At 38.1% G+C, this 20,255-nt stretch overlaps 1 protein-coding gene across 3 annotated transcripts in view; it reads right to left on the bottom strand.

Moving 5' to 3' along the window:
- LGR5 (leucine rich repeat containing G protein-coupled receptor 5) overlaps window positions 1–20,255 on the bottom strand; it is a 101,525-nt gene that overhangs the window by 27,055 nt on the left and 54,215 nt on the right. For all 3 annotated transcript variants that reach the window (XR_004778197.2, XM_035543944.2, XM_035543946.2), the window contains exons 5-11: window positions 10,968–11,183; window positions 8,141–8,212; window positions 5,585–5,653; window positions 3,019–3,090; window positions 2,135–2,206; window positions 1,962–2,030; window positions 1,761–1,832 (exon numbers count right to left, since the gene is read on the bottom strand). Coding sequence is in view for 2 of the 3 variants with exons in the window: in XM_035543944.2 (XP_035399837.1) it covers window positions 1,761–1,832; window positions 1,962–2,030; window positions 2,135–2,206; window positions 3,019–3,090; window positions 5,585–5,653; window positions 8,141–8,212; window positions 10,968–11,183 (642 nt within the window). In the remaining variant the exon portion in view is untranslated. The remainder of the gene's footprint in view (window positions 1–1,760; window positions 1,833–1,961; window positions 2,031–2,134; window positions 2,207–3,018; window positions 3,091–5,584; window positions 5,654–8,140; window positions 8,213–10,967; window positions 11,184–20,255) is intronic.

Raw genomic sequence — 20,255 nt, 5'->3', positions numbered from 1 at the left:
TTACTATTCTGATAGGAGCATTTTGTAGATTCTATATTTGACTTGTGAAAGTGGTGCAAGTAACAACAGCGCCTGATTTTAATGAGTTCCACTCTGCTTTTACTATGCAGAAAGGCTACCATTAATATATACACATTTTTGTAACAGCAGGGTTATTGCCCCTAATTTTGTGCTCTTCACAGGTACTCTGTGGTCCAGATCAGACATGCCAGAGAGTTCAAGTGAGCTGGAAGCTTCTAAGCCAAGGTAAAAGATGGTTGGGGATTTTTTGTCTCTTTGTTAATAAATGACGCTCTTGGCAGCAGCAGAGGGCCAGGGGTTATGGCTCTCTGTTGAAGCGTGTATCCAACTGTGCTGAGAGGAGTCCACCTTCTCAGATATACCTTTACTACAGGTGCACCTGGGAAGTCTCTGTGTTTGTTCATCCACGTTTGGAAGCACTGGTGGCTAGGTAGGATAAAAAAATTGGCTTTCCAAGCAGTGTTTGTGCTTGTAGGATTTGTGTCTCAGAGCGGGGTGTTCTGCAGTAACTGAGCCAGGAGGCTGCTTCAAGGTCACTGTCTCCAAGTAACTGGTTGGGTTCAGCACACCCTTATACTTCATGGTGCAGGCAAAACTCATCTGTAAGCTTAAATGTGAACTTGTGTACACATTGTAAAATGTGGCATGTTTGTTCCAGTCTGATGGGAATGGGGAAAAAGCAACTCTGTGTACATGACATGGCTGCCAAACTGGTTCCCTGCCCTTTTAAATGTCAGCTTCAATAATATTGAGTGATACCTGAGAATACGGGATGTGAATTTTCAGTGGAGGCTTCTGCTCTTCCATGAACTGTACAATTTATTAATTGCTACTGTATTTATTTGCCTTCACTTTAGAGATTATTTATTGTTTTTGAATAGTACAGGGCATATTCAAAAGAAAGTCTGTGTGCAGACTTCCTTCTGGCAACAGACTGTTTCTGTCTTTTATCATTCTGGAAATGATTATATTGAGTCCATCAACTAAAACTTAATTTTTCTGGAAATGTTCATGACATCCAAGCTGGTATTCAAATAATGTGTTATAATTAGTGTTATTTTAATGTTGGCCAGAGAAGCAATATCAAATGCATTCCTAGTGATGTAATACATAGAGGAAAGTGCTGTTGGCTGAATCTCAAAGAAGCGGACACAATGATTACTTTCGTTAGTGATTAAGCAAACTCCAAGGACATTTTCAAGCTAAAACAATATTGGATATTTGGTATAAGAAGTATGCCCCAACTATGCCAAATAATAATCTATTAAAATTTCAGTCAACTACTTGTGTGTGTTTGGAAAAGAAACTAAAAGAGAAGCATAAAAAGTACTCAAAGCTAAACTCCTTACTCAGTTATATTTTCCATTCACTTCACTGAGTTATCTGCCTCAGAAAGAGAAGAAAACACTATAGGAGACATAGAATGAATGAAAATAAGGCCATGTAGCTCTGCAGTTTTTAAAAGAAAATCGAGAACCATTTTAAGCCGTCCTAAAAATATGAAAATTAATTATCTTTTCCAACAATGTATGGGAAATCCTGACTGGTACGTGGATTGTAAACTTTTGGAGGCTGGTATTTTTGAGTAACATGGGGAATTGCTCCCTGCTCTGAATTCCTAGGCAGTTAATGTGATACACAGAAATAGCAGCAATTGGGTAATTTCAAAATCATATTGATTTTGTTTGTTCATTAATCTTTTGCATTACTGTAATGTTATTAATCTTACTGAAACGTACAACACTTGGAGATTAGGTAACTGGTCACAAGCTGATTTGGGGAGAGAGGTGATCTGTGCTCCTGTGAGGGTCCTGTTGAGAGCATTTATAAAAAAAAAATTACTTTTTAGAGATTGTAAAACATTTTTTTTTACAACATTCTTTAGAAAAAATAGTATCCAAAAATATAAAACAAAGCAAAAATATTGCTTTAGCACTTACAAACTCTCCAGACTTGTAGTCCCAGTCAGATCAGGAAACTCTGTTATCTGCGAAGCACCATTTAAAGTCCTAGAATTTAAAACATCATTTCAATATAATTGTGTTGAGGGATGTGTGGGACAGCTCTAACGTTGCAACATATACAGACAATTAAAACAAAATTAAACACGTACAGAGTTCTGAGTTCTGGTAAGTGTTGAAAAGCAGATTTTCCAACAAGCTGGATGGGGTTATCATAAAAATGTCTGTAAAAAGAAAGCGAAAAAGGCATTTTATAAAAAATATTTTAAAATATTCAGAACACATTACATAATTGTATTATATGCAAGTGAGTATACTCTGTATTCTCAGCCACAGACTTGGCGCACCTCTGGGCTTTTTCTTACCCACTAGCCTAAGTCCATCAACCATATTTTGAATACTGAAGTAGTCAGTCTCCTTGAATTTAAAACCAGAAGCTTGCCAAAAAAACCCCATCTCCTCTTTCTCCCAGGTTTGCATACATTGAAATCCAAAGATGAAGAATTTTGTTATGACATGAGACAAAGTTAGCAGGTGAAGAAGTCAGAACTTCACACACTTGGAGGAGGTTGACCATCCATTGCATTTGAGTTCCACTGTGTTTTTGAAGCCATGCTGCTTTTACTCATAAAATAACACTGCTCAAGATGAGTCACTATTTTTAATAAATTTGTTTTACAATCTCTTAATCTGAGGTTTGACAATTCTCAAGTATTCTCACGTAAAACCATGGAAATTGAGACTGGAATCCATCAGGAGTAATTTTTGCTATCTTCTACATTGCCAGTAAAACGAAGAGACCTATAAGGAATAGTTCAACTGAAAGGTCAAGGCTAAGGCAGCAGTACTCACTCCCTTTAAATAGGGTATGCAAACTGCCACTCTTTCCATGAGGTTGGAAAGATATAAGCTTGTTCGCTTGCATTACTGTATGTTACACTCACAAAAAGATCTATCAGACAAATAGCCACAAATATGGTGTTTAGTTCCACATGCTCTACCAGGAAGAGTCACTGAATAAACTGTTATCACTTACATTGTAATAAGTGATGGATTACCCACAAATGCACGCTCAGGTATTGATTTGATGTTATTGCTATGAAATCCCCTACAAAAGAAAAAATGGTTTACACAGTAAAGAAAAAAATTGTGAAGGCATAATCTGTATTCACAATGCACATTGTTTTTTGTTTGTAATAAGGAAAGTGTTTGCGTGTAAGGGTATATCCTTGTTTTCTGGGGAAGATAGAACTGAAAAAAAAAAGCAAAAGAAAAAGTAAAGCAAATAGTTAGACTTCTGCACTGTTCTAAATGAGAGTGCCGTTCAGATAAAGTAAACTGCAAAATGGCATTTTAAACTTCAGACGCTCACAGTAGGCAACAGTGCTTCATAGCTGTATGTCATGTATGTATGAATATATGTGTATGTATATGTAATGTAAATATATACACATGAAATAATAAAATTAAGTTAAATATTAAAATTAAATAACAATAAAACAGCATATATATATATTCCCCGTGCTTGTTAAACTGCAACTATTTTTTTTTTGCTGAGATAATAATGAATTACACAAATTTGTCAAGTAAATGATTTTATACGTTATATTAAGTCTCCCACAACCAACTTTCTGTTGAAATATTTTAGATGTGGACACAAACAAACTATCCAACGTAGTTGTGACTGCTGGATAGAGGACCAAATCTTTGTCTCATCATTAGTCACTGGATTTTATTCATACGAGTAATTCTCCATTGTGAAAAACAAAAGAAACAACTAAGGTTTCAAAAGAACAATGATGATTTGTGTGGGAAACTCCCATTAGTTCAGTCGGGTATGAAAAAGGCTTCCCAGATTAAATTTATACATTTAGAAAGCCTCAAATTGTTTACTGATGCAAGCACACTTGGTCATTACTTGGACAGGTCCCACATTACTGGTTTCACTTGTTTAGTCATCATGCTACTGCTGATGAGACGCTGCAAGGCTCTGAATCCCTTGTTCTTCTGCATGCAATAAAAGCTGCATCCATGCAGATGCAGAATCCAAGCAATATGAGGATCCCATTTCACCTAGAACCAGCAAAGAGACTGGTTTTGTGGCTGTATTGACTGGGATTCTCTGCATGGCAGAAAAGCTAAGCAAACGGCATGACTGCTTCCCAGGGCACTGTCTGGCCCCTCATCACCACTCTGACTTCAGCCAGGAGTAGATTTTGGTGCATTTCTGCAAAATAGAGTCTAGAGAGCTTCTGAACTGGTTGGAAGAGAGCCTCTGCCCTGTGGCGCTGCTCACCAGTGACACACCCTGCCCAAACCAAAGCTAGGTTATAGCCTGCCAGTTCATGTGCATGAGGAAAATTGCTTAGAGCTAATTGAACCCCCAGGTAAGAAGACTAGTAAGGCCACAGTGGGAAAAATTGTCTTACAGGTATTTTCAAAACTCAATCTGGCAAACGTTATGTAGGCATTAACTTTGGGTAACAGTTATACCCACTTAGTTTGCAGAGAACCACCCCTACAGCTGAGATTGCAAAATGCAGAGCCTCTGGGACAAACTGATTTGGCTCTGACTCGCTGGCCAGCCCTCCAGCTCTGAGTGGCTGCCTTGGCGTCTCCAAGCCACAAACAAAATGCCACATTCTGTCTTTTCAGCCCAGGCACCAATTCTGAGAGAGAAACAAGGCTTGGCCCAGAAACCCCCTTGGTAAGGTACGCCTGCAATGAGCTGAACCTCCCTCTGCTCCCTCCTCCAGAGCCACACTCCTGACTAGCACGGGAGGTACCGAGCTGGAGTCAACGCTGCCTGGGGATTCCCTGCTTTGGAAAAAAATCCCAGGTCCCTACTTAAAGTGGCTTTATCATCAGCTTGTGATGCAACAGTGCTACAACTGCATCCAATTGCTATGTTACCTAGTTTTTGTAAATCTCGATGCTGATGGTACTGGTAATGTGGTAAATACTTCACATGGAAAGAATTCTGAACATGCACACCGTTGTGTACATTGTGTGTACAACGTGTGAATATTTCATTCATTCTTTTAGAATTCAGCTGTTTCTTACAATAAACTTGGCTGGTTTCTTTTCATTGTTGACATTATTTTACGGAAACTATGTCTGTCCATCCAGAAGTGTTTTGTTTACAACGTTACAAAGGAGTATTTACAGTGAAAAGAAATCGTTTTAATTTAATGGTGCGGGAGGGATGGAAGATAGCATCTAAACCTGATTGGCCAGTAAGAATGCCATGTTTTTTTTTCTTAGACTAGCAGATTGTGGGGTTTTTTTGGATTGCTTGAAAAAAACAACTGTTGTGTTTGGGACTCAAAATGAATTACTGTGTTTATTATTCACTGTATTCCAAGGATGAAGTTCCTGAAAAAAATCTACTGCACAATGCAGTATAGAAGTTTTCAGAACTTGTATGCTCTAAACTGTACGTTGAAAATTATCTTTTATCCATGTTGGCATGTTTATTAGTTCTTTCTAGAATATGAGTTTTTAAGGATTACTGATAAAATCACCAGCATTAAAAAAGAATCTGTCACACACTAGACAAAACATCCTCCTTCCGAATGTAAGTGCTGTACTTCTGTACTTACAATTCTTTTAGGTTTGTTAGTGTCCTGATAGCAGTGGGGAACTCGTCCAGACTGTTGTAATTTAGATCTCTGTGTGAAAACAGATTGTATTATTGGGGTTATGTGCTGCATTAAGGACAACATAGACTTGTTAGCATTTGTAACAAAATACCGTCTTCCATTCATTGAATAAGTACATACAGGCAAAAGCCAATAAATCATCAGAAGTATATGGATGTTTTCTAATAGACTCTATTTAGGGCACATTTTCATTCCTATTTTTCTATCAGCATCCTATTTTCAGTTGTATCCTAGCTATTTAGCAATGAAGAAGCCAAAAGTGGATTCAGATACTACTAATGGATCTGCTCTTTTGTAAATCGCTTGCTATAACTTGGAAATTATCGACAGAAAAAATAAAAACCAAACCAAACCAAAACAAAACAAACACCTCTTGCCCAGAATATTCAAGAACTTTGTACCGTGAGCTGAATTTTACACAGTTAATACATCTCTTTATTAAGGTTTCATTTGCCTCTGACTCACTCAGTCTTTCAAGACTTAGATTTAATTCTTGAGTCTTTCTTTCATCTAATGTACTTTTCATGGTCTGTGAGACCAAGAAATTGGAGATACTGGAGTTAATGGAGTTTGGAAGGTAAAAATGATTGGGAGAAATCTTCCTCTGGCTAAAGCAAGTGGGAAAACATACAGTAAGTTCAACTTTATCATTAACTATATAGTTAATTTTAAGCTTTGTCAGGATTCATATGGAGAATGTTTCTAACCACACACATTGTAGGAACAGTAGTTTAGCTAGGGTAGTAACCTCTGCTTTAAGAGCTGCTCATGCTGCTGTGGTAATTAGACTTCATTCTGTTAAACTGAAAGGGCTGTTAGCATACTTCTGCCCTGAGCATGATATGTGCATCCTTTAGCATTCAGGAGACACCTGAAACTAAAATCGAGATGTGCCTGTTTAGTGCAATGCTCCCTGAGCACTGCTTTGTGAGGAATACAGTCTGAAAAACTTGCCTTTTTGAATGGGCAAAACACAAATCACAGTTTACAATAGATTGAAATTGAAATAGTATCAGGCTGAAGTAATGCAGGCAGGAAACTGCTGTCTGAACTCAACAAGGCTTTCCTTCCTGCTTGTAAATCTCTCTCTCCTGCTTATTGACAAAAAGAGATTACAGGCGCGTACGGTTTGGTTTTGCCCTCCAGTGATATGTGATTTCCAGACCTATGCGTTGATGCAAACAAATGATTTTAAAGCTGGCGTCCATCGTTTACACTGAGATCTCTTTAGATTAGCTTGAAACTATCTGGAAACTGGTCTATACAGTACACAATTACTGCACTTGGGGCAAGTGCTGCATTCTCCTATCGCAGCAAAATGGCTGCACCTACACTTATTCCCAGGTTCATGATTGTCCTCTGTGTTTTCGCCTCTTTCATGCCAGGTGGCTGGGACTGGGTTTGCAATTACTTATTCCATTGTTCTTTTTTTCCCCATTTTTGACCAAGTGCCATGTGAATCTCACTTGTGAAAACAAAACAAACTATTACATTTTCCTTCTTCCTTTCCTGTCCCCCTTTCCGGTGCTACACTAAGGGACTTCCTTTCAACTCACAGCAGGCTAAAAATCAAAATTGTAAAACTGCAATTGTAAAACTAAGGGATCTATGCAACTGAAACTAGTGATTAAAAAAAAGGCCAAAACTTCTTGCTTTCTGATCTTACGAAAATACATGAACGAGCAGTACATAATTCTGTGGATGAGAAAGAAAATAGTTACCTTTAGACCAGCATTATTCAGTTTTGATACTTTGCTCCTCAAACCAGGCCTTTTATGTTCTGCCCTGGTTGGTTGAAACCTCTGAAATCTCTGGAAAGGATTCAGCTGAGTGCAGAAGGTGGCAGATAGAAAGATATGCACAGGTCTATTGTCCCTGTAGCATTTTTGGGTTCTGTTATCTACTCTATAAGACAACGTGTTCACTCATCTATGGCAAACACTTGAGGCAATTTGAATCTTTACAAGCGCTACTCTTTATCAGAGCTCTTTAAAGACAAAAATGGATACAATTGAAATGTTCCTTGCTTCCCTTGCAAAACATATATAATTTGGCTATTTGGCACTTTTTCCAGGGATAGAAAAATAAAATCATTTTATAACCCCCCTCTAGGGTGAGACAGTTTCTTAATGGTAAACATTTTCATTGTGACAGTTTCCCAATCTAGCTATTAGCTTTATTGATTAAACAAGACAAATAAATAGTACTAAACTAGGCAAACATAACTGTTCATGAATAGGCACTTCTTTTTGAATGCCCAGTATAGTTCTAAAATGTCCTCTCAACAATTTATCAACAATGATTATTAAAAAGGCAAACTAATTTAATAGTAGAAAAATAGGATTTGCTGTACAGAGTCATTGTAAACCATCACTTAGATCCTGTAGCGATTAGGCAAGCCAAAAACCACGTTTAGCTTTTAGGCTATTTTTTATTCTTTCAGAATATTAATGAAAACACTGAAAAAAAAAGGAAACAAATAAGAGGTCAACTCACAAAGTCTCTAGGCTGTGGAGCCCATCAAAGCATTTCTTTCCCAGGGAGTAGATTCTATTGTTATGGAGATGTCTGCAGGGGAACATTAAGCACACAGTCAGGAAAGCACACTACACACAGTGGACTTAAGTAAAACATTTTGATGCTTCAATCAAAAGAAACTTATTTTCAGGCATGCACCGATTATATGCAAGTCATGCTTTTGCAAGAGCATGTAGAGGAGGCACCTTTGCCAACCCTTCCCCCTTTCTCCTGACATCTCCCTACCCATGAGGGCTTCAATTTGATTTCGTACATGGGATTTCTTTTACAACCACCTAGATGGTCTAAGAAGGGTATATCCTGGAGGTCTAGGTTGAGGTTTGCATATTAAATACCATGCAATTGTATACATATTCTCACCAGTTGTTAATTAACATGTTGCCTTAAGAACAGTGGGGAGTGTTAGCTGTATATATGGAAGACGTATATTCAGAGGGTGTTAGAGGGGATGGCACAAAGCAGGAGCAGGTGAGGAGAAGGATAATCAGGCAGAAATAGTCATTAGCCTTGCAGAATGAAAGAAGACACAAAGCCACAGGACAACAAGTCACAGCTTCACTGAGATGAGTAAGCTAATCAATCTTCAAAGTGCTTTAACTTGCCTTCCTTTGAAACTATAAAAAACAACAGCTACTTTCTCATATTTTCAGCAACTGAAAGAAACAGTTGCATGTCACATTTCAATCAAAACCTCCCATGTGAAGGCTGGTAATGCTGCCTATTTCTATGGTTTTTAGACTGACATAGAAAAAAAAAATATTCCGTGTGAAGCTCATTAATGTGAGTAGGTAGAACTTAGTGATACTTCAGATTGATTTCCAAAGAGAATGCTTTTTTTCCCAGCAGAGCTTTATTTTATTCTGACACTCTGCTCTCATAGTGGAGGGAAACTATGAGAGTAGCACTTAAAAGAAAAGAAGGTCTGTGAATGAGGAACTGCCAAGCACATACCCTTCAATGCTTCACTCTGCTCCGAAAATAATTTTAAAGACCACAGAGCCTACAGAAGTTGAGTCTCCCTGTCCATGAAAAACAAGGTTACTAATGGCAAAATACAGATGTTTCGTGGGTTTTTCTTTTCCTGTGAAAAACCTAATCACTTTTTAAAATGACTACACTGAGCTGTTATGCTTTAGTTAGCACGAAGAGTGTCTACAAATTCCAATTACATTTGGATTGCTAGTGATCGAGCTTCAAACCTACGCAAAATGAGCATGCATATTTGCAAAGAGTGGAAAATTTGCCAGAATGAATAGAGTAGGAAACAAATGAAAACAGAACCACACGGAAAGATTTTGACAGGCCAAAAATATCAGTTATCGTAGATCATGAGGGTTGATTTAATTATTAATCAATACGAAAATCAGAAGACTAGAAATAAGCAGGGCAGATCTAAAATAAGGGAACCTAAGTGAGCAGAAGGAATCAGGGAATCAAAAGAGGTCATTTTCTCCTGGATTTCTTAACTGTCCTCATATCACTGTATTTCTGGTATGGATGTAGAGAATGGCATTGAAGACATTCTCTATCTTAAGCATTGCTGAGATGTTTAGCTCGGTAAATGACTCCTTGAAAAACTTGAACTTGAATGAGACTGTTACTTGATGTAAACAGAGGGCAAAGATTGTGTGCCACAAGGTAGCTATTATCCCCCTATTATTGGTGCTCTATATGTTGACATGAATATATTAGGCACTAGGCAGAGATGGTGATTATAAAGCTCAATAAAGAACCCTGAAGAATGCCAGGTTCTATGATCACACTGGGGTTAGAACATGCTAAAATATGCTAAGTGTCTTACAGACTACGGTTTCAGACAGCTTGTAAATCTTGAATATACTATTCTCTCTTTAATAATACTAAGATTTTCCAAACTATCCTGAAATAACTTCTCCCCCTCAGTCTCCTCCTCAGTTTCTCCAGCCAGTCTAGAATTTTTTCCATTTGGTGCATTCCCAGAAGATAAAAAACTGAAACCATGTTCCAGAGTATTCCTTCCAGATTTTGGTGTGGGTTTTGCATCTGTTTCATTTAGTTGTATTGGTATGCAAACATATCTAAATACAAAACTACATATACTTTCTACGAAGGGAAATACGTAGTTTCTACTGGACAGCATTCTTTCCAAGTCACCCAGAAAGCTTTCTGTTCATTTCCTTTTTCTAATCTTCTCTCATTCAGTCCATGCTGCCTTGGAGTCTTAGAAGGCAAACAGTTCATCTGTTTCTGTTTGTTTTGCTGACCAGATATGGTGATTTTTTTAAAAAAATCCCTTACATAGCTCTTTACTGGAGACGGAAACTTTTAAGCTAGATCAAAACAAGCGATTTAGCAAATGTGAGTTTAACTGTAAGAAGATGTAAAAGATATGCTTCTCTATTTTTTTTCTTTCAAATTTTGTTTTATAGTACATATGCAAGCCAGAAAACTTAATTTGTATTCCAAAAAGAACATTTTCTGTAAGAAACAGTATTGACCTTATGGTAAAGGAGTATCGTCATTAAGACTCATGCAAAAGTAGAAGGGAACTGCAGCTTTATGGCCCCAAGATACATCAGTTTAATACTAACATTGAAAGACAAAACTGAGGTTTAGTTGACCCATGTATATAGCTATTTACCTATTGTTTACCAACTAGGGAGAGACTAGAGGAATGTTAATTATTAAAGGTTTTCTCAAGCAATGCTTAAATTAAACATTGCATCTTCAAGCAATTTATCACAAGGAGGTCAAAGCTCTGCAAAGAAGCAGAGATTGTGGCTAAAAAGCAATCGATAAAACTTACAGAACTACCAAACTAGAGAGGTTTCCAAAAGCATAGTCTGGTATGTAATGAATTTTATTCAGTGCCAGTGTCATTGCCTGAAGTGCTGGTAAACTTCTAAAAGCTTGGACGGGTATTTCTGTCAAAGAATTATCATCTAGCCACAGGTGTCTAAGGGAGACCAAGCCATTGAAGCAGTTGGGGGGCACATAGTTGATGTGGTTGGCATCCAGGCGTCTAGGAGAAAAAGAAATAAAGAAAATTGACTCCGAGAAAAGAACAGTGGATTTACACAAGAAATTATCACCAAGAACACAAGGATAGGTAGGGGTTGCCACATCCATCTTTCATTTCCTGGAGATTCTACATTTCCATCTTGCTTGCAGCCTTATCTGAGACCTCACGTGGTGTTCCTAAGTCTCCTAGTCAGCTGGCTTGCTGCAGACAGCTCTCCTTTGGAGCTGTCAGTTCACTGAGAGCACAGACTAATCACTTCTGAACAGATCCTCTCTGTGGATCAGGCATGAATTTGTTTCCTTTCCAAATTATTTGAAAGTAAGGAACAAAAAAGTATAAGAAACTCAGCAGGACATTCTCTTTCAGAATCTATAAATCACTGAATCATGGTGCCAAAAGTTGACTTTGGTTTCCAGATGCTACCCACCATTTTAAAAGCCAAAAATAAAAAGAATTTCTGAGTTTCTGCTCATGTTTTACACCTTCTTAAATCCTGTGTATTCCAATGATTCTAATGAGCAATGAAGTTAACATTTTTTAATAGTGGAGCAAAGTGTTTTTAAACAGAGGTCAGTGCTGCTAATGCAATTTATTTACTTTGAAAAGTAAAGTACTTAATACACTTCAGTTGCTGCAGAGCCAACAGAGGGAGCTCAGTTGCACATCGTACCTTTTCAGAGTCTGCAGGTGATATCTTGCTTTCACACTTCTGCAAATAAGGATTAAATCTACTGAAATCTTTGCAGATATGGCACTAGAAATACTATGTCATATATTCACTGGCTTTTACTTTCTGCAACTTCATGAAACATCCAGATGGTGACCTGTACTCAATACACTTTTTCTGCTTTTAATATCTTGTTTGTAACATAAAAGACACTCTCTAAAACTTTTCTTGAAGACATCTGTACAGAGAAGTAATTAAGTGAATGATGAAATAAAAACAAATTTAAATAGAAGTCTGAAAACACTGCAGAACAAACAGACACACCCAGGGTACAAAGAAGCAATTCTGTACAGCCTAAATTCGGTCTGTTTGAGAGAAATGTAATACTCTTTGTGGCGGACATGGTAATCTCTTTATTTAAAGCTGCTTCCTCATTTGCAGTCATGTAAAATGTCAGGTCCATTCTATCTCCTTCTCCATGCTTCTTCTACCTACTGCATGAGAACAAATAATGAACGCTAAGGCTCTGTGCCAGGCTGGCAAATAACTGAGACAAGGTCAGTTGGAACAAATTTATAAAGTTCAGTGTCAAAGCCCTTGTACAATTAAATTTTCAATATAATAACTGACATGGCAGGCAGCAGAGACAGAGCTTCCAAAATAACTCAAGGGTTGGTCAACAAATGGGTGAGGCTGGAAATGTTTAGAAATAGTCATGCTGTACCTCCCCCATTCCCCAGGCAATAAGCATGCTATGCCTGTGTTTTCAAATAAGGTATAATTTGAATGAGTAGATGAGGTTTCTTTGTGTTTTGGTCAGAAGTAAATTTCTTCCCTGTGTGATGCTGGTATGTAAACTAAGAAGTTACAGTTGCATTAGTTTGACAGTTACACTGATTAAAGAATGGAGGCTTTATTCAACCTAAATGTGTTACTGCATTACAGTCAGCATCTTGTTCAATACCAAGGCTGAGTGTGCAGCTCTGGCTTCCCCGTTGGCTCCAGAGGAGTTACTCACAGAGCCCCTGGTCACATGTTGAAGCCAAAAGTCAGTTGTTTCTATGTGACCCTGTGGCTGAAATGGCAATATTTCTGTTGTCCTCAGAGAGGTCAGGATTTCTACCTCACCGATATTCAGCAGCAAATCAAGGAAACAACTTTTTTTATAACTGAAGTTTCCAAACATAAACCCACCATTAGCTACGTAAGCAAAATACACGAAATAGTACTGCTGTAACATAAGTGAGATTCTAGGTAGTTGGATTACTCTTTGAATAAACTTTGTAAGAAAATGAGAAGCTACAATGATCTGAGTTGCAAGTCCTATTACTGGACTACGTATCCTACCAGTGCTCATAAGAAGTACTGCCTCAAATGCATTTTGTTATCTAATCTTTTTAAAATTTCAAAGTACCATTTTCCCTCTTGCAGATAATAAAACATTTCAGTAGTGGTTATGTTTCCTGTCATACTGTAGGTAATGCACAGTGATGTATAAAGCATTGATCAAAATCGCTGTTTTCAGCCAATTGTTTTACATGTGCTGATCAAAGTTTTGGCACTTTCTGAACTAAACCCATTAACTCACAAACATGACCCTATTTATAATTGAAAATATATAGATAACATGTGGTGAGTTTGAAAGCTGCTATTATATTCCAGAGAGAACCAATTTAAGGAAACAGAAAAGCTTGATCTCTTCTGATAGGCGGCATGTAAATAAAGCAGCCAGTATGAAATTCACCATGAGTTCACTTAAAATGTCCAAACCTTTCAAAGAAAATGCTTGAGCTATGTGGACTGTATCCCACTGGTGTTTCCTGTGACATACTGTGAATGCTATGACCATATGCATTATAAATGATGAAAAGATATTATTCATATAGAATTGTAAACACGACTAATTTACTGGTACTCCGAAAAGGGTGAAAGTAGATCTTTGAATAAGTTTTGATGCAGATATTTTGATCAGGTCAATATGAATGGACACCTAGTTTTACGCCACTGGTAGGTTTCTAAGGCAATATATATATTTTTCCCTTTCTCTGAGTCTTCTCTCGGAGTGAGCCCAGCTACCACCTAGTGATATACCTGCTAAAGACATTCCTTAATGGCTTGTCGGTGTGTCTTTCTCATTCATTCGAGATTAAGTCAAATGCTAGGTATGGGATCAGGAAGGAAATTTCTCCCAAGTCATTCTCCCCTCTGAAATAAGTATCTATTACATGAATTGCCTCTTCTTGCAGTGATGAGGGACTGAATACAATGAAGAGACTGGGCAAGAGGAAAGCTACAAAGACAGACAAAGAAGTCAAGAATACCATGCTTCTTCTGACATTCATTTTAAAATAAGACATGCAAACCCAAATGATAAGGACCTATACAGCACAGGCAGGGGAGGCAGGGGGGTGAGAGCACACGAGGGCTGATTTCAGGCACGGCAGACTAACAAAGGGCACGATCCTCCCTCTCCTACCGTCTTCCTCCCCGCCTGACCGCCTGACCAGGATCCGTTATGTGGGGTGCAGCACACAGGCCTTGCTGCAAGGTGTGGGGCAGTGATGGGGAAGTATTGGGGACAGGGCCTGTCTAGGACGGGTGTAACAGGCAGGATGGGGTCACCTGCAGCCCCACCATCCTTACAAGCCTGTGGTGACATGGACCCCCTCAAGGGTTTGTTGATAGGAGTTGGGCTAAAGCCCTGTGTAAGGAATGGCAAGAGTGACATCAAAACTGGCTCTGAACAGTGGTTGTAATGAAAACAGAGCTGGCCATTGTGAGCTTGGTTTTTCAAATGTGGCTCTTTAAGCAGGATATCCCCTTCAGTCCACAGGGGAAAATGCTAGGACTATTGTGAAAGCTTAATTACAACACATCAGCGCAGCGGTTCCCACAGCTCACTTTCAGCTCTGCCCTTGTATGGGCTCGTACAGGACCGATACAAAGAACCCTGAGCAGCAAAAGCAAGTCTGAAAGAGAGAAGTCACAAGCCATAATTTAGGAGCATTTGTTTCTGTCCACTGCTTGGTGTAAACTCCACGTGCATGCAAAGCAGGAGGAGGTCTCAACAACTCTGAGAGTTTCAATCCTTAGCATTTCTCTCCATATCCAGATATTCTGCTCAGGTGTTGTGGTAAACCTGCATTTAAGATGGTGTGCCAGGATGCTAGCACGACGTACACAGCACAAACATCCAGTTACAAAGCTATTTTCAAACAAAGACTGGCCCCGAAACCCCAGAAGTTGAAAAAAGTGGGGCCAGCAGGAGTTTTTGGGTCATCCTAGGAATCTGGCCGAACACCCAGATCTGAAGTCCATGGCCAGACATTTTGTGTGACCGCTCCTGGCCTCCCGAGCAGGTGGCTGCATGCAGAGCACTGATGGGATGGTCCCAGGGGTGTACGAATTGCCAAGTGACCCCACAGGACAGCTCAGCCAAATGTTAGCTGGCGCTGGTTGAAAGTGTGGCAAGGACCCCGTTAACAGCACAGCTTGGTAGATGGTCATGGCCGGAGCCTGGGAGCACTCCTAAGCGCTGTTTGCTTTGCTAGGCTGGCTCTAGCAACAGTATGTCACTGTGTGGTGCCTAGGAGGACCTCCTTGGAAATCTAGTATGAGCCTCACATTGCTAACCTTTTCAACACCTGCTACTCGTCCTCCTCCCACAGATGGAGGTGAGGTTCAGCCACACGGGAAGATTCTTCATCAACAGTCCTCAGGTTGAGAAATTTCTCTCTTTACAGATATGATTAAAAAAAAGTGCTTATGAGATTGCTCAGCAGACTTAAAAGAGTCAGATGTCTAGTAGCTTCTACTGGATGAAAGAAAACATCCCTCAGCAGCCTGGAACTGCTGATCTAGTTCAGACTATTTGCACCCTGCTTTGAAAGCCATCTGACCCTACAGCTGGTTGTGCTAGGGACTGGACCCAAATAAAGGGGTAGCATACACAGTTAGGGAATCCTTGCACCTCTGCCTTCCTCCCAGCAGCTTATCAAGCTAAAAGAGTGTCTGTGCTCTGATACTGGGCTAGTGCTCGATGTTTCAGTCCCTCTTCTGTTACCTAGTGTGCCCTAGGGCTCTAGTAGCTCACATGGATAAAACATGCATCAAATGCAATGGTGAGTTTTGAGACATCTTCATGTATGTGTACAGATGCATGCATGGGTACACACAACCTTGATTAAAACTGTGGGAAATTCCTCCTTAGGGAGTTTTTGGGTAACTGTTGAGGTACTGGGTTTCCTAAGAAGGATAAAGCCTTCTATAGGCTTCATTATCATGGGCTGTGACATGGAAAACCACAACTAAAGCTACCGTCTTTTCATGAAAACAATTCTCTTCGGAGAATGCGATTTCATCAAAGTTGGTTTGTCTTTTAACTAAAAATCAGGATTATTACCACAAACATATCGGAAAAAATGTTTAAAGTTAACGCTTCTGAAAAAAATGCTTTTTAATTTCAAGACTGAAGTGGATGCATTTCAGAACTCTGTGCCATCAAAGTCTTCAACTCCTTGCTCAGATTAAGAATTTCCTTTGCAATGTCACATATTTGGAGGAGTAGGGAGAAGGAGCTGAAAAATCAGTTTTCTGACTGGTTCCAGCCAGGCAGATTATTTAGAAAATCAGAGATGATTTCTAGATAACATTTTATGTAAAACTGCATCACCACCATATGCACCAAACTTATAAACATATCTGAAAAATAAAATTGAAGTGATTTATAAATTCTGTCAGAAAGTTCAAACAAATTTAATTTATATTATTTTGTTATCCTGTATCTGTAAAGTCAAATTATTTTAATTGATATTATTTTCTTATCCTGTATCTGTAAAGTCAAATTAATTTGCTACACTAAATTCCAACTTCACAGGTTTTTGATGGGGAAAGGATAGTTTATTTTTTCCTCTACCAGCATTTCCAGCACTTCGGAAGAGGGACTGTCTTGCATTCTGCCCTGTTTCCTGCTATTAAAGTAAAAGTCCTCTTAAATTCTACAGGAATGAAAGCAGGTGATGTGTGTTACTGTAAATAATGCTTGTTTTTAAATAGCCTTGATGACTGGTTTGGCATGGGCAGTGACATGGTACTTGATCTGTTCTTGATTTTGACCATTCCTGTCTGACAACACAATAGGAAAAGCTGCTCATTAATAATGATGCCTAAACAAGAAAATAAAGTGAGAATTAAGTTTCATCTGTAGTATTCACTGCAAAGTATTGTATTACAATAGTCTCAATAAAAGAATAGCAGAAGCTTCACTTCCTTATCAGTGATACCAATTAGACTTTCCTCCTTTATTTAGTAACATTTGCAAATAAAGATCTCCAACTTATCAGTTGCTAATAACCTAAAATTTGTGTTAACATGCTCAGAAAACGAACTTAAAAAAACCCAAACAAACATATTCTTACGTTATTTCCTGCTTTATCAATCCCTTCTTCTTCAAAAAATACTTATATGATAATTCTGGTACCTAGCTGTCACTAGAAAAGACAAGATGATTATACCACAGGAAAAAAAAAAAAAAAGAAACCTATTAAAGCAAATACTTAAATTCAATGAAAAGAGTTGGCCAGACAGCAAGTTGCTAATTAATAACTATATTTGAAAAATAAATCAATATACTTATGTAAAAGGCTTTTGGACTATACAGATATATTTAAAATTATTAAAAGCCTTCTTGATTTAAAAGCAGAACAGAGATATTGGAGCTCTGGGAAACATAAAATCCAGACACCATTTACTTACAGTCAATTCCAAAGAAAAGTGAGTAACAGGAGAGAGAGCATTTAAGTGGCACTTCAAACCCTGCTGTCAAGATCTAAGTTGTGACACCAGTGATTGTGTGTTGGTCGTTTTCGGTCATGGTATTTGAGCTGTTTCCCTCTTTTTGGTTTAACAGAAACGACTGCCATTTGAATTGTTAGGGCCAGTAATCCAGATAATTTTTATTCATGATACAAAAAGAAAATTATAGCCCATATAATAAACTGAAGATATCCTTCTGCTGAACTTGGAGATAACCACATCTCAAAATTCATATGTTCTGGTTACTTCCTTAAATCCTTATGCCATAAAGGGAATCGGAGTCCAAAACAATCATCACCCAAGCACCAGTAGCTGAACTTATTTATTAATCAAAGTAGCACATCACGGTTGTTGATTATTGAACTACGAAGACTTCTAAAATTGGAGAAGATTTTAATATTGTTAAATCTAAATTTTCTGCTTAAGAAAAACAATATGGTTGTTTGTTTTCAGGCAACAGTATTACGGTTCTCTCAGATTTTTTGCTGTTGAAGATGAAACACAATTTTTTTTTGGTGTGTGGTCGTTTCTCATTTCATAGTATATAGTGAATACTGCCTGCTGCCTGAAGGCGACTGATGTATGCTGAAGGTAGTTCAAGCCTCAGAAAATTTATGAGTATTTATCACTCAATCTTGTCATGCTATTCAGCATGCCAACAATATAACAACATGGACAAGAAAGTGGAAAGAACTGGTGTTCATCCCTGCAATACAGCAGATTTTCTTGCTTTCTGTACCGCATGCCATTTAACATCAACTAATCTGGTTATCAATACCAATACCTGTAATGTCATTTTTTGAGCCTGGAACTAGACAATAAGGAGGGAATATCATCCAGAAATATCTTTTTGTGCAAAAATTTGTGATGAATTTGTATAGTAAGTGAACACGGAAAACTTGTGTTTGTATACGTATATATCGTGTGCGCACACACGATTATATATATACTTATATAAAAATGATTTTAACATTATCCTCTTCACGCTCACTAAGGTAGAAAGGTGATTAGTATGGTTTGCCTCTCTACATGGTTGCCCTTCCTGGGTGAAAACTTAAAAGGTAGATTTTAAGTCCTGTCACCAGTTTTCAGGTTTTTGCAACTATACTAACCTAAAGAAAAGGGTTAACGAGGCTTCCAGAAACCATGCCACCTGTTTAGTTAAACATAATAAACACAAGAAGTTGTTATCTTACAGAACTTGCCTTTGTGTAGGCTTTTAACCTCTTAATTACACCCTTGAAAAGACTCCTGCTATTCTGAAGGTTTTGAGAAATAACTCCTATTGTAAATCAGAAACCAATGCAAGAACCACCTTGTGAACAGAAAATTCCTAGACTGTATGAAAGAAGAAATTGAATCTCTGCACACCTTTATCTGACAGGCACAACCCAGTTTAAGCAAACAAAAGAATAATAGTCGTCTTTTCCTCAAAGAGGTCTCTTTCGCCAGTGATCGTCTTTCAGCTGATAGTAGCTTTTCTGTACAAACCCGTATCGTTCCATCTTGGGTCTGCTACACAGCTGTCTAAAGGTTTCTCCTGACCACTCCTATTCTCCCTCTGTTTCAATTCTGTCACGAAACACCACTTCTTTACATAGAATACACAGTGTAACTATGTTTGGTTTACTTCTTCAGCTTCTTCACCTATGGAAAAGAGTATTTGCAAAAAACGAGTGGGTGAGACCGTCATTTTGTTTAGAAACTGTGCTGCAAATTCAACAGTCTCTTTCAGAGCAACAAAGGAACTCTTGTTTGCTTGGCTTATCGTGTTTTGGTCCAGAGTGTGTATAGCATGATGTGATCTCAGCAAGATTTTTTTTTGTTTGTTTAGCAGAAAGAAAATCTAATATAGTCACTAGACCAGCATTTTCTCATGACTTTTTAAAAGATCAAAGGAAAGAACTGTAACCTCAAAAGTATATGGCTAAGATATTTCAGTCTGTGTCTGGTCAATAAAGAAAAAAGGCACTGACCAAATAACAATTATAAGGTAATTAATTCTTAAGGCTGTTTCACCTTGACAAACCTTAACGAATACTTTGTATATTAAGGAGGTAAATATTGTTCAAGACAGACATAAGCACCTGGGAGCTAAAACAGAATAATGTGAGTCTGTGTAGTGGTAAGTTACACACAGATGACAAAATTTTGCTAGAAATCAATTCATTTCATTAATTCTGTTCTTCAGATTTTGGCTGAATTGAATGTATGCAAAAGATGTTAACTTTCCGGTAGAACTTCTTTACACACAAAAAAAGAAGACAGCATGTTTAGCACAGTACGCTTCCCAATCAAAGTATCTCAACTGTAACCAGACTAGATAGCTTGGTATATGTGCTACCCTTGTCATTCTTAGACCAATGATGTGGTAATCACTGCACACTGTAGCAACATTTTTTGCAATAGTTACTTGAACTTCTCTAATGACCTCTGATGACCTCTACAGGAAAATAATCTTATTTCAAAGTAGTTCTGTGAAAATATATGGTGATCAACTAAAGCACACAGTCAGCTGACCAGCTGATGCTTTTCGTATGTCCAAAGAAGAATGTGCCTGGCTATCTTAAATCATCTAGATACTTCATCCT

The sequence above is a fragment of the Cygnus atratus genome, chromosome 1 (assembly GCF_013377495.2).
Source record: "Cygnus atratus isolate AKBS03 ecotype Queensland, Australia chromosome 1, CAtr_DNAZoo_HiC_assembly, whole genome shotgun sequence".
In the NCBI taxonomy this organism is placed as follows: Eukaryota; Metazoa; Chordata; class Aves; order Anseriformes; family Anatidae; genus Cygnus; species Cygnus atratus.
The sequence above is the reverse complement of the archived record's forward strand: the minus strand, read 5'-3'. Positions and strand labels throughout refer to the sequence as shown.